The sequence below is a fragment of the Pseudochaenichthys georgianus genome, chromosome 7 (assembly GCF_902827115.2).
Source record: "Pseudochaenichthys georgianus chromosome 7, fPseGeo1.2, whole genome shotgun sequence".
In the NCBI taxonomy this organism is placed as follows: Eukaryota; Metazoa; Chordata; class Actinopteri; order Perciformes; family Channichthyidae; genus Pseudochaenichthys; species Pseudochaenichthys georgianus.
Window position 1 is genome coordinate 43,898,206 of NC_047509.1, and position 15,432 is coordinate 43,913,637.

Sequence of the window (15,432 nt, forward strand, 5' to 3'; positions counted from 1 at the left end):
GGGGTGGGCTATGGAGTGGGTGGGTAGGTGGGTAGGATGTAGGATAGAGGGATGGGATTGAATTAATCCAAAATGTTGTGCAACCTGAATTGTCTTCTGTACTGTGTTGTAAATTGTGTTGCAATAAAAAATGTATGATAAAAAAAAGAAGATATTAATAGGATCCCTATAAAGTATATTCATTACTCGTTATTCTCTACTAATAGTTAATTAAAGACTGTATATAATGACTAGTTTGCACATCCCTTTCAAGATTTTTTAAGCTAAGGTTTATTGACATATCATATTATACACAACTACGGTGTAGTTATGCAATGAATGAAAAACTTGGGTCGCAGGTTCCTCAACAGTGCATTACAAGACATCTATCAATATGTGTGTACCTCCACCATTAAACTGTCATTCTGCACATTTCTTATACTATCTACATACATAAGAGTATAATACAGTATAATATCAGTTTAATAATAAACAAATAAGTGCTTAAACATAGTTAACATTGCAGGAAAGCAATATTAGACGTTAAGTACTTTGTCAGGCTTAATATGTATCTGTAGATACACATGTCACTGTGTGTGCTGTGTGCTCTGCATGTGTGCCCATTAAAGAGGGTTTCATCCCTCCATATTCTTCTTCTCTACCCCCAAAGCTTTTTTCTTATTCAAAAGAAGACCTTAACCTAAAGTACTCTTTAATGTTTAAATTAAGCCTTATTAGTTTGTCTGTTTTGCACATCCTCCTATTAATAAGGCAGATTTCTTTTTAACTATAATAGACAAGGCAGGAGGTCATTCGAAACTGATCTGGGACCAGTTAAAAACATTAACTGGTAATCAACATAGGGAAAGAAAACAGTTAGAAATTAAAGTAAATGGTAGGCTTATAAACACTCCAGGCGATGTAGCCAGGGGCGGACTGGGGGGAAAAAGTGGCCCGGGGATTAATTGACAGACAGGCCCACTTAATGCGCGGCATGTAACGGCCGGCCGGCGACGAAAGTATGTTACTTAAAAAAAAAAACCTATGCATTTTATGTTATTTTGGACCATTATTCATAAAGTAATCACATTACCTGAGCCCTTGAGTTGCCTAGCAGTATAGTTACAGCATATATTTAGTGATTTTAATGTTAACAGATCATTGATGCAATAACATTTGGACCCAATTTGCCTGACTTGACACATGGAATAAAACATGGGCGTAGGAAGCATCCTCAATGTGGGTGAGACCATTTAACAGGGGGTGTGGGCAGGTGGTGGACCTCACCTCCTCTAGGGGGGTCCGGGGGCAAGCTCCCCCGGGAAGATTTTTTTTAAATGTTGAAGTTAAATGCAAAAAATTAGGGACTAAATCTATGGCAGTCAGTAGGGGCTTAGACTGTGAGCCGTAGGGTCTCCGGTTCAAGTCCCCGACCAGACCTATTTGGAGTGTGGACTTCTACTTGGAGAGGTCCCAGTTCACCTCCTGCACTGCCGTGGTGCCCTTGACCGGACATCCCCCTTCCCCCCTCACTCCGCGGGCGCTGTACAATAGCTGCCGTGCCCACTGCACCTAGTACTAGACTCCTGGTACTAGACTCCTGGTACTAGGATGGGTTAAAAGCAGAGAACACATTTCACTGTGTGCTCTGCATGTGAGACCATTAAATAGGGTTTCATCCCTCCCAATTCTTCTTCTTCTTCTTCTTCTTCTTCTTCTTCTTCTTCTTCTTCTTCTTCTTCTTCTTCTTCTTCTTCTTCTTCTTCAACACCCATATAAAACAGAACTGTAAACAGATTAACTTTTTTCTTTCAATATTTATTTGAACAGCAAGTGGAGGCAAAAGTGACTGCACCCAAAACAATAAACCAGCTAGCTAACTAGCCTAAACTCAGTAACAGAATGTGGGCAACACGTTCTTCTCCACAGCCGCGCGACCTCTGAGTCAGACGTCACCTCCCCCTTTTCTATCCTACGGGTATGCCACTCCGCCTGAACTCTGTTGTAACAACATAATAAACTTTTTGGGGATGCAGCTTGGGATGTGAGGACATGGCTTAGAAAGGGCGTGTCGCCTTCTGTCCTGCCAGTGTTGGCAGGACATTAATTAAAATGTCGAACTCGGACTTCATTTTAAGGACATTTCTGCCAGGGTTGTAGAGCTATATTTGTTTAAGCACCGGATTGGCAAAACAAGAGAGTGTGTGCACCAGTCTGCCTTGATCTATGTATTCATGTCTGTGACTCTCACAGTATCTGCTGCCCGCAGCTGTTTTATAGAAGGAAAACCTCCTTCATTTCATGAAATCTCTGCAGCACCAGGAGGCAGCGGGAGGGTTAACTCAGCCTCTGAGAAGAGGAGCGCGCAGTGCCTTTTACGCACCGCCTTTCACGCACCGCCTTTCACGCACCGCCTTTCACGCACCGCCTTCACTGTGTTTACCTTTAGAATCAATAGCTAAAGAGCGGTGTGGCTGATGTGTTTTAACCACACACACCTCTACATACACACACATACACACGATTTAAACGCAGACTTTTGTTCCTCCATGTTACGTTGTTATTGTTTCAATGAGCGGACCCGCACATTTTTTTCAAACGCTCCCCTTTTTGGTCCATCTGCGCGGTTTTGTGCGCTGTGGTGATTCGGCTGTACCTTTAGTAATGAATATTAAATGTTGTGAGGAAATCTTTCCACCAATAATTCCAATAAGTAATCCAAAATGTATTCACTTCAGGTTTACGAAAGTAACTGTAATCAGATTACTCGTTTTTCAAATGTAACGCGAGCTGAATACAGTTACTTGATTTTTGATTACGTAACACCATTACATGCATTCCGTTACAACCCAACCCTGGCCACACCCCACTGGGCTGGGCTGGGCCGGAACACTTACAAATGTGGGCCGGTAGGATTTAGGCAAAAAAAAAGATTTTTTTTTTTTTTTTTTATAAACTTTTTTTTGTTTTGTTTGTTTTTTTGGCCCTCCGGCCCACACACAGCACCGGCCCACCGGGGAAACTCCCGGTATTCCCAATGGCCAGTCCGCCCCTGGATGTAGCTGAAGTTTTAAATCACTATTTTATTGATTCTGTTGCTAACATTGCACAGTGTTTTTCTCCTGACTGCACAAGTAATTGTCAAATTGATACAATGGAGCCAGCTTTAAGCTTAAGAAACACAACTGAATCAGAAGTTAAAAGAGTAATTAAATCCCCTAAAGTTTGGTGCTGGGTAGAATGTCTGGACAATATGGGGACAGTGTTGCCAACTCCTTAGTAAGAAAAAAGTCGCCAGAAGTCGCTAACTGACGTCATCGACTAATTTGCATATCATGTAATGGCGGCTGTAGAAGAGAGCATGGTAGAGGGGAGTACAAAAAACGTTCCCAACCCTTCAAGGATCACAACTTGAAACCACCGGAGTTACATCCAGACGACAGTAGATCAGAAATATCTCTATTCTGCAATGTAAAATTACTTTTTTGCTTTCCCGTCTTAAGCAGAACATAACTCAGAATGTATTATAGTGTGAAAGTGAGTGAAGAAACATTTACATTTTACATTTAAATCCCGCTCAAAACCAGGACGGCTTGGCAGTTGGCGCATGCGCAATTCATTTGCAGTCTCGACGCGGGGGAGTGTGGTTGTCTCCTCGCTGCTCTCTTTGACTGCAGCAGCAGCTCTGCTGCGGCCAGGCAACTGTCAGTCTGAGCGCCTGTGAGTACTATGGGAGGGAGGCGGGGCTCACGGCAGCTCGTTAACTGCAGAACAATACGTGAGTCGCCAAACACCAGAAAAGTCGCTAATAACACCATTATCAATCGTTAGAATAGTCGTTAGTCGCTTTTGACACAAATAAGTCGCCGGAGGGTTTGGAAATCCGCCCAATTTAACGACAAAGTCGCCAAGTTGGCAACACTGTATGGGTAGGATCTGTCACTACCCGATCCGTCACCCTGCCCGATCGGTTCTGCGCATGTGCGAGAGGGTTAGCCACTCTTTTTATTGGGTTCTATTAAATGGCTCTGGGTAGGATGACCGGTCCAAGATGGCGGCCGTATTTCTTGCGCCCCAGCAGCGTCTACTCTGTATGTCTATGACGGTATCAAGCAACGTTTCTCAGCCACCGTAGGGTCGGTGGGCGTGTCGTGTAGGGGGCTTGTCGTGCTCCTGCTGCAGCTGGGTGATATTGCATATTTAGGTTACACAGCCTTTGTGCTTCTTCCGGTCGGGCAGTGTTTGCTATTTTCTCGCTGTTTCGGTCATGGTTCGGAGTGTTTTTGGCAGACTGCTGACAGAGATCGGGTGTGTTCTCTGCGGTGTGCAGAGGAGGCCGACCCACGGCGGGGTGTCTCTGCGGGGCCTCTCAGGGCTGAAGGACGGGGAACAGTTTGACCTCTCCCTGCTGGAGCTGCTGGTGTGTCCGCTGAGCAAGAAGCCGCTCAGGTAACACACAGACAGACTAACAACAACAACATTTACATTTAGGTAGGCTTTTTTTGGATTGCAGCCCAATACTATATGCGAAGCGTCGTGTCCTGGTGCTCCGAACCGGCCCGATCACGCCTTTCTGTTTGCGATGTGTTCTGGCGTTAATAAACAGACCGGAAAACCGGTGTTTCAGTATAACTTGAGTCATGACAACTGGCGACATTCTATTATTTCCGTCATAGGAATCCGGGGCGTGTACATTGAGGACCCATTGTTGATTTATCATGTCGATCGCCTCGTTTGTCGTTGACGTTCATCTTTTGCTATATCTGCCTTCCTAAGATCACTTTGATACACATTCAGTACTCGTATGTGAGGTTGTGGGTGAGAGGTGGATATCGTGACGCTTACAGGGAGGTATCGAACATTACAAAGTAGGTGACTGTGTGGCTGCCTGTTCAAAATATTGCAAACTTGAATAAATCATTTAAATTATATATTTGTGTCCGACTTTCATTTGTACATCGTTCTTAATGTGATGTATAGTAGCTTTGATAGCTGTCCATACCTTCAGACAGCCTAAAAGTAAAACACAAGTTGTTTATTCACAGCCCGAACGCTCATCGAGATGACTGGATCACTCATGACAGGTTGTGATCAGCAACGATTAAATTGTGATATCAATGCTGTAGCTATTCTCCAGGGAGCACGTTTATTTTATGAAATACCTGTATCCCTCTCATCACAACAAGACTCTACACTGTGCAGGAAAAACAATTACATCCATGAAAATAACCTTGATGCATGGGAATGAAACACACAAACTATTTTCCGTGGCTATACTGATATGTCACAGTAACGGTAAACTACAGAAAAGTAAGTCCAGCGGGCACCCGTTGAATAATACAGTAGTTATATTATGCCTTTAAGCCTATACGTTTAACCCATAAGAACCCGGACCCATTTCTACTTTTGGGGAAATTAAGGGGAACGTCATTTAGACTAAATAGACCACCTAGAACACATTTCTGACAAGTAACACCCCCTAGTGTCAAATATCTGAAATGTGACAAATATGTCACATTGGGCTTTAATGGTAAATTAACTCTTATTTATAACTTCATTAATGAGGATGATTTTTTGGTTTACATTTGTTTGAACATACTTTGAATTGAATAATAAAGAATATGTTAACTAAATATAATTGAATCAGCTAAATTAACTGAGCAGATCATAATCATATTTGTAATTGTGCATATATGTCACTCCGGGTTTACTGTGAATGTTTAGGGTTAATGTCCCGATGTGACATCAGTGTCACAGCAATATTTATGGCATTTGTTTCATATCAATTTCATCAATAAATGTTTCTACAACATGTTATAATCAGAATCAGAAAAGAGCTGAAGACAGCTTAATGTTTAACAAATGACATGTCATGTAAGCATTTTTATTCTTAAATGGCTTGAATGTTAACTTTAGCAACAAAAAACCTTTCCAAATGTAGCTAGTTCTGTCACATGTGTTAGCCTGGCACATGGGCATCTTGGACATGTCGTTATGGGAGCACAAAAGCAAATAACAAGGACCATAACCCTGCTTTCGGGCTGTGAATAAACGGCTTGTGTTTTACTTTTAGGCTGTCTGAAGGTATGGACAGCTATCAAAGCTACTATATATCACATTAAGAACGATGTACAAATGAAAGTCGGACACAAATATATAATTTAAATGATTTATTCAAGTTTGCAATATTTTGAACAGGCAGCCACACAGTCACCTACTTTGTAATGTTCGATACCTCCCTGTAAGCGTCACGATATCCACCTCTCACCCACAACCTCACATACGAGTACTGAATGTGCATCAAAGTGATCTTAGGAAGGCAGATATAGCAAAATATGAACGGAAACGACAAACGAGGTGATCGACATGGTAAGTCAACAATGGGTCCTCAATGTACTTGCCCAGGATTCCTATGACGAAAATAATAGAATGTCGCCAGTTGTCATGACTCAAGTTATACTGCAACACCGGCTCTTCTTTTTTATAACTCTGTTGTCCAACAAATCAAAATCAGCCGTTTCCTTTTGTGACAGACGTATGTCCTCTGCCAGGTAGACACAGACTCTTTACAATTAAAACGTCATTAAGTACTTAAAACTATGAAATAATAAAAAAAATACAATACAATTTGAAATGCTTAATAATAGTAGGCTATATTGTAGTGCCGAGAGACGGGAGGCGGTGTATCGAAAGTACAAGCTAGACTTTCATGAAGCATCAAGAAAGCATGTAAACACTGTCACTACCCGATCCGTCCCCCTGCCCGATCGGTACTGCGCATGTGCGAGTTGGTCCGACATATTAGACAACTCCGGACGGCAACCCAAGTTGGACACTTGACACAGTGGCTTTTAGCAAAGCTCAAAAAGAAAACTCGCGAGAGATGAGTTATTGTTATTACAACGTGACTTCACTCATATTTAACAACACTTTTTATTTGGGGTTAAGTACATTGTCAGAATAAGTGAGAAATGAATTTAACTTCTGTTAGACAGCTATCATACTGAATACATATTTACTGTGAATGTATGCAAACATGTATGGCATATGGCTGTCCAACACAAGTTAAATTCATTTCTCACTTATTCTGACAATGTACTTAACCCCAAATAAAAGAACCCAATAAAGAGTTGTTAAATAATAGTGAAGTCACGTTGTAATAACAATAACTCATCTCTCTCTCGTTTTATTTTTGAGCTTTGCTAAAAGCCACTGTTTCAAGTGTCCATCTTGGGTTGCCGTCCGGAGTTGTCTAATATGGCGGACCATCTCGCACATGCGCAGTACCGATCGGGCAGGGGGACGGATCCATGGATGTATAATAAGAACTGGGCTGCAGTCGAATAGTCCAAAGATCAGCTCCTAAGTTCTAACCCTATCGTCTATTCCTTGACCTCTGAGTGAAGCGTCACGGGGTTAAGGGATAGTGGATAGGAGAATTCAAAAGGACTTAGGAGAAGAGACTGCAGTACTTTAGAGAATCCGAATGCACTTTCACTATCCGACGTGTTTATGATGCGCCAGCGGACGTCATTGTGTGCGTCTGCTGCTGTGGGGAAACCATGGAAACTACAGTTTTCTATACAGCGGACGACAACATGGATGTTCAATAAGAACGAGGGACTACTGTGAACTCATCTAGAGACTCTGCACCGTGCTCTGATGCTGCTGCTTTGCTTTATGAACGGGGACAACAGAGAAACATATTCTTCATGACCAAAGTTGGAATTGAAATAAAAAAGGAAAGTGAAACTTCTGCTCGTCCCCCTCTCCCTCCGGTCCATATTAATACTAATGATCCCAAAGATTGTTTGAACTATGAAAATATCTTAAAATCAATACAAATGTATTTATTATAAACGTTAGTCCTTAACATCTATCACTGTGTATATCACCATTCAAACATCTTTTAAAAGTTGAACAAACCCACTGAAACAAAAGACTGTGAAATGTTGACTTTATTTGATCATTTCAGTGAAAACTAACGTTCATATTTCTCTTTTTGATTATAATACTGATGAACGTTCAAAACAAAGCACTTTGACAACTTAACACATACGTTTTAAAATGCTTAATAAGCACCGTAACTTTCATGATATAATTTCTCGGTCATAATCGGTTGTTTCCGTGAACGGCCGACTGTTGAGTGACGGCAAATGCTGCGGCCGCAAGGCATTGTGGGGCAGCATTTTCGCTTCTCCTGTCGGTTAGGGAGGTCCAGTGGTTCCTAAGCTAAAGGAGGTTATAAAGGAAGTTTGAAACCTCCTTTCCTATCATTCTCATCATTCTAGAGAATTCGAACGGCACTTATCATGGCTGCCACTGAGGGACTTCCGGGTCATTTCACTCCTTTAGGAAGGTTCCTAAGCTAAATGGACTATTCGACTTCAGCCCAGGATACAGCGTGGGAGGCGGGGCCTCATTCATTCCTATGAGAGTTGCTCAATGGCGCATGATGACAAAATGGCCCAACTTTTGAGAGAGCAAAACGTCACAGATTACCCGGCATGCCTGAGAAGTACCCGTATGTGCACTCATAGAGCATGCGCAACTTTAACCACGCCGCCCAAAAGGCTCGTTCACATTAAGCATGTGAATTTGCGTACACGTAACAGCACCGCGCGTTCATGACAGCATAGTACTGGATGTATATTATCGAGGCGGCAGTTAGCAGCTAGCGGCTAGCTAGTAAATTATGCTAAATTACACATCAATCGTTATGTACTTTTATATTACGCTGACATCAGGATCTCGTGATATCCAAACAACAGAGCTTCATTTAGCATGATACTTGTGTGGGTTGTACATGAAACCACTTGGTAATATATACAAATGTATATGTTGAAGCCTGTTATGATCAATTGTGAGTTAAAACTTTATCTAAAAAGTAAAGCTGATGATGGATTACTGTGGTGGAGTTAAAATAACAATAGCCTATTTATGTTTAAATGTGATGGAGTAAAAGGATAGTAACTGTGATTATTCATGTTAAGTAGCCCACAAGTAACTAAAACAATTGCAAGTGCAATAAGAAGCTACAGGAACGTTAATCTACATCGGTAATATTAACTTTATTTAATACAACATTTACGGTACAAGATTTACATCATACAGCCCATGTAGTATAATATTTTACAAATGATGAATTACAGCAAACATGTGCAATATATCCATTATTACAGCTCCGTGGGCTGGCAGTAAGGCGATATGGTCCGTTGTTATTGTGCATCCATGGGTAAAGATAAACGCATGTAGTACTGAACACGTAACATGAACGTGCCGGGCGGCGCGGTCCCCTGGGTTAGATGCGCGTTCATAATGCCGAGGGAAATAACTCTCAGAATAACGTTATTAGCACATTTTTACAACTTGAGGAACGAATTTTTTTAATAAGGGCTATACAAACGTTCATACTGGGTAGTTTATTTAGTTTTTAAAAAAGTATCCAACGAGTTACAGACCACTCTTTCCCCATGTAAGTCAATGGGAAAAAGTGTTTCCGGGCCCAGCAACCGAAAGGAAGTGTAGTACCGCCGTTTGACCAGCACGAATATTCTCATCAGACTCCGGCGCACTTCTGGGGGCTTGGACGGATCGGGTAGTGACAGTGACAAAAGAGGTTTCTCAATACTCAAATTTCCCCTCCTCGAGACTTGGTGCCGCCCACAGGAGATGCGAGCGGAGGACTGAGGAGGGGAACCGAGGAGAGAGGAGGGGAAGCAGCAGGCAGTTAGAGAAATGAGAACTCCTCTCCTCTGAGTGGTCATTTTAAAGAGACCATTAATGATGACAGGAGGCACAGCAGCCCTCTGTCTGATGGAGAGATGTGTTCATGACCACTTCTATATTTACTTTGATTCATTCACAGTGCGGTGTAATGAGACAATAACAGGCTACAGATGCGGACACACACACATATATTTATATAAATATATACAATTTAAAATATGAGAGCACTCTCATAATAACGTAACAAAATCAGAGACTGGATATATCCCCCCCCCCCCCCCTCTCTCTGGTCGCTGAAATGGGGAATTGAAATTACGGGCCAAAAGTTGTACAAGTATTAAAAGTAAGCAGAGGACACCAAACTAACTGAGACCCGTCTGTCCGCCGCATCTACACACTTAAACACACACACCTACAGCTCCTAAAGCATAATCAGGCTACAGCCGTTGTGTATTTTATTATGTGAAGCATTAAATGGTCTTAGAAAAATATCGACTCTTTGTTTGTAGATATCTACTAAACTACAGCATACAAATACAGAAAGTAATGTAGGCCTGTTATACTGAGTGATATATATTATACACACTGCTCTGCTTTCTGCACGGACCTCACAGCTGTTCTCACTGTAAACATCGCGTTGCGATGAAAGCAGTTACTAACATAATATCCAAGGGATGCATGCAGAGCTGTCATTGGCTGAGATAAGTCCGGTGTTATGCCGTAGGTTGAAGCATAGATATATATAAACACTAGATGGCTCACACGCGCTGCTGGCCAATGGAGACCGACGTTGCCACTTGGCCGCCATCTTGCTACAGGCAGTTCTCTCATTCATAACATTATGGTTTACTATTTAAATAACCATAGCTTGCTCAATTTTCAACCGATTTTCAAACGGTTTGGTTTTTTATAAACATCAAAGATGTAGTTATGATACTGCATACTTATAATCATGGACTTTCATATGAAAATAACATTAATCAGATAAAGCAATAGCTATACACACACACACACAAGGTATTTATATTAAATGTTTGCCGGTGTATATATTTCCATTTATTTTATTATATTGTCAATATTTAAAATAAATTATAAATAAATTATAAAATTAAAATACATTTATATTTTATATATAAAAATCGGTCTCATGTTACCACTCTGTAAACCAAGAGTTGTTAATTGAGCAATGCCTTAGCTTGAAGAACAGGGACACAACTAATGACAATAGCATATGTTGGTATATTATTTAGATATTCACACCTTTATCAGAAGAACCAAACCAACATAAAATGTGCTCACAGACAGGCCAGTTCTGTCTAATTTATCACAATTATTTTTGACATGACATCTTCATATCATCCTAGTTTTGTATTTAGTTTCTAGATTTGTAAACAAATCCAGAACCTTTGAAATATGTTATTGAAAAAAGACCAAGAATAATATAAACTGTACCATATGTCCTTCTGTAGTCCATTTGTGGTTTGTCTTGACTCACCCCGGCTGATGTATCACAAAATCCACTGTTTAAATTGTTCCCTATATTGCCCCTATGCCCCTGTAAGGTGTCCTTGGGTGTTATGAAAGGCGGCCCCCCAACATAAATGTATTATTATTAAGAAGAACAACTTGGTGTGGTGTGGAGGGGATGTAGGAAGCAGGAGCAGATGGGGAGAGATGGGGCTTCAAGGTTCAAGGTTATTTGTTTTAAATGTGTCTTGCACACAATAAAATAAAATACAGTATACCACAAAACCAATAAGACACACAGTGACACATGGCACACTAACAATCAATCATCGTCCAGCCTCAGCTTTGGTATTCTTTCACAACCATGTTATGGGTTTATTAGACTGAGCAAACATAAACACATGTGGTGATCCCACGGGTTCTTGTTTGCAGACAGCGGCGATTGGAGCATCCGTAGGCTGCACAAAAGTCCGGCATAGTCAGGTACTTCTGTAAACACAAAGCCAGCAAATTCCTGTATCATAATGCAAGATGTTTTTAACAAGCCAAACCACGTGGAAGAAATCATGTGTAACTTAAGTTATGTTGAAAAGAAAGAGCAGTGCTGCCTCTCCCACTGGTGTAAAGTTGCTGGGTGAACTTTGTAATACTAGGTCTCACTCACAGCCTCTTGTTATTAGCCAGCTAATAAATACAACCACATACACAAAGAAAAGCTGCAATTTCAACATGTCCAAACATCCTGTATCATAGCCATGCTAATAATGTTTATAATAAACCAAACCGTTTGTAAATCAGTCAAGATTTCAGCGAGTTAAGAGTATTTTTGTGCAGATCACTCACCTTACAACAGCTACCATAACGCGAATCAGAGTAACTGTTGACTGTAGCAAGATGGCGGCCGGTCAGCTACGCTGGAAAATCTCCCATGAGCCATCTAGTGTTTATATATATCTATGGGTTGAAGCCTTGCCGTGGATTGAAGCCCTGTTCGCGGGGACGCGCAAAGGTGACGTCATCGCCTGTATTGAGCGTTCGCCGTTTTCTAAGCTTTTTTCACCCTTTTCAAAGCTTTCTTCTCTCTTTTGAATGATATATCAGATTAAACAGCAAACGGCTGAATAAATAATGTGCATACAATTGCGAGGAGGCTCGTTTTAAGGACACGTTTTTCAGATCTGTCACAATCTTCGTATTGGAATAAACTTCCGTTTTTGAGTGTACAGTCCCACTCTGTTATATTCCTCCTTCCTGCAGAACAGACAATGACAGGATAATATGTGATTTGTCAATAGTCCTATTTCTTAAAACTTTCTCTGTTGTTTAAGTGTCTGGTAACCACGAATAGTAAGCAATGATATAACGGTAATGATATCACATGATCATGTCAGACACTGTTATTTTCAATCAAGCCTAAAAGATAATGTGTTCAAACTGGCTTCACTCGCTTCAATTGCTCCTTTGAATATCATTTTTATATATTACTACTCAACACATGTTTGTATTGTAATGCCACTCATATTTTTTTTCAATTGTATTTTAAAGTGACATTGAATGCTTTGAAAGGTGCCCTAAAATAAAGTGTATTATTGATCTTATGTCTGTGCCTCTATTACATTACATTTTCTATCACACTATTAATGTTCCTTATTTTAGACTAGGTTCATCCTGGTGTCAATAGGGAAGATCTGCACTGTTCTCCATAACATGTTCAGAGCAGGTATTTCTCCTGCCGGATTTAGAACCCCCCCTATATCTTTCTCCAGGATAGTCACAGACTCACCAAAATCACACTGGTGTTGCCTGTTCCCCTCTAGTTTATGCTCACCAAAGCATTTCACTCTGGGCCCTGCAGGTGAAAAACTAAAGAGGGGCTTCAAAATCCGGCAGATCAGGTGTTGGTGCTGCCGGATTTGGAAGCCCCTCTTTATTTGTGTACCTGCTGGGCCTTTAGGGCACCTTTCAAAGCATTCAATGTCACCTTAAAATACAATAAAAAAAATAAAATATGAGTGGCATTACAATACAAACATGTGTTGAGTAGGAAACCACAGAGGAACATTACATTCAAAGGAGCAATTAAAGCGAGTGAAGCCAGTTTGAACATTATCTTGTAGGCGTGCTTGAAAATAACACAGTGTCTGACATATGTTATTTCTGTCATATAATTGCTTACTATTCGTGGTTATCAGACACTTAAACAACAGAGAAGGTTTTAAGAAATATGACTATACTGACAGATGACATAATTATTATCCTGTCATTGTCTGTTCTGTAGGAAGGAGGAATATAACAGAGTGGGACTGCACTCAAAAACGGAAGTTTGTTCCAATACGAAGATTGTGACTATCTGAAAAGTGTCCTTAAAACGACCCTCCTCGCAATTGTATGCACATTATTTATTCAGCCGTTTGCTGTTTAATCTGATGGGAAATCTATCATTCAAAAGAGAGACAGAAGCTTATTAAACTAGACGAACGCTCAATACAGGCGATGACGTCACGTTTGCGCGTCCCTGCGAACAGGGCTTCAATCTACGGCACAACACCGGCCGTGCGTCACGCCTCCACCGTTCCCGGAAATGCATCCGTGGAGGATGCATCAGTGTCTCCTCGGTTAGAGCTCCTCCAGAGAGCCTCCTCGATGCTCGAAGTGTATTTAGAGAAATGAGATGTCCTTCAACATGGCGCCCTGAAATTCATTTCCGGGTCACTACCGGAGGACCGAGGAGTCGAGGAGAGGACATTTGAGTATTGAGAAACCTCTAAACACTTCAAGCCCGTGAAGACATGACCGGCGGAAACAGCAAGTCCGGTTAACTCAAATGTCCGTGCGGAACAATACCCCAACCCATTGTTCCGTGGGTGAATTTTGTCAACCCACCACAATATCAATATTAATCACATACAAATACTCTATAATGTGACTGATCAATATAAAATGATAATTATATAAACTAGACAATTACATTGAGCAGTACAATTCGAATTGATCTCTAACATAACCTAAAATAACAATTTACAGACTATATAAAAAAACGTAAAATCCTATGTGAAGACAATAAAATAACTTCAACAGACCGTAGTGTTGCCATAGCAATAACTTATCTAACCGAATAATAATAATAATTCAAATAATTTAAAATCTCCATACCTGTTGTCAGTTGTACGTGTGTGTCCTATTGTCACAAAAGGACACACACGTACAGCTGACAACAGGTATATGGAGATTTTAAATTATTTGTATAATAACCGTCACGGCTCTCTCATTCCTTTTTACTTATTCTCGAAGATGTTAATCATAAAAAGAAATAAGCGATCTCAAAATATGAACAATGTTGTTCATATGAGTGTAACGTTACACTCATCAGCCATCGAGAAGTGGAAAACTCCTTTTTATTATTAGTATAGTTTCATGTCCGTGTAATGCCTGAGTATAAAATAAATGGCTCTAAGGGTGCTGCAGTAAATATATAATGATGATATTGTTTACTACTCTTAAGTTATTAAAAGGAAGGCATTTTCCAAAAAGCTTACATAGAAATATGTACATGTGATGAGTGTAGCTTCATTGGTGTGGTTCAGGCGCAGTGTCCTCTCAAGCCTGGGTTTGAACGGGGGAATATTGATTATGTACCAGCCGCCAGAACATTTCAGAGTTTAATTTACCAATTTTCATGACAAAGTTTAGTCAGTACACAAAATGAAGCGCTACATGAATTCTGATTTAAATCTAGACATTGAAAAGCATTTCCATCACATTTTGTTAAAAACATTCACATCAAAATAACTCAAATGTGTATAAAAATATTGTGTGGTGATTTTTAAATGCATGAATGTACATTATCACCACATTTTACTTCAGTTATCAACATTTAAAAACGATAGTTATTTCTTGAACCATCGAGATTAATTTTGTGTCACTGGAAAGTAACGGGTGTAGAGGGAATACGTTAAATTGCTTTACCTTAAAACACATTTCTCCTTTAGTTAAAGTTACATACGGTTTTCCTTAGAGTTTGTAGGACTATTGGGAGTCGTGTGCATTTAAGAACAGCCATGTTTCTTGTGTCCCTGCTCAGGTATGCAGCTGAGACCAATGAGCTGATCAACGAGGAGCTCGGTATCGCCTACCCTATCATCGACGGCATCCCTAACATGATCCCTCAGGACGCCAGACTCATCCGCAAACACACAGACCCCTCCCCCACTCCAACGCAGGCGTAGAAACTCCAGCGGACCCAACAAAGACTGTTAA

General features: G+C 40.7%; 1 protein-coding gene across 1 annotated transcript; it reads left to right on the top strand.

The window, feature by feature from the left end:
* The first annotated feature begins 4,099 nt into the window (after positions 1-4,099).
* Positions 4,100-15,401, top strand: pyurf (PIGY upstream open reading frame). Its single transcript, XM_034087358.2, has 2 exons — positions 4,100-4,428; positions 15,257-15,401. The coding sequence occupies exons 1-2, from the start codon at positions 4,247-4,249 to the stop codon at positions 15,399-15,401; spliced, it is 327 nt and encodes a 108-aa protein (XP_033943249.1). The 5' UTR covers positions 4,100-4,246.
* The last annotated feature ends 31 nt before the right edge of the window (positions 15,402-15,432 follow it).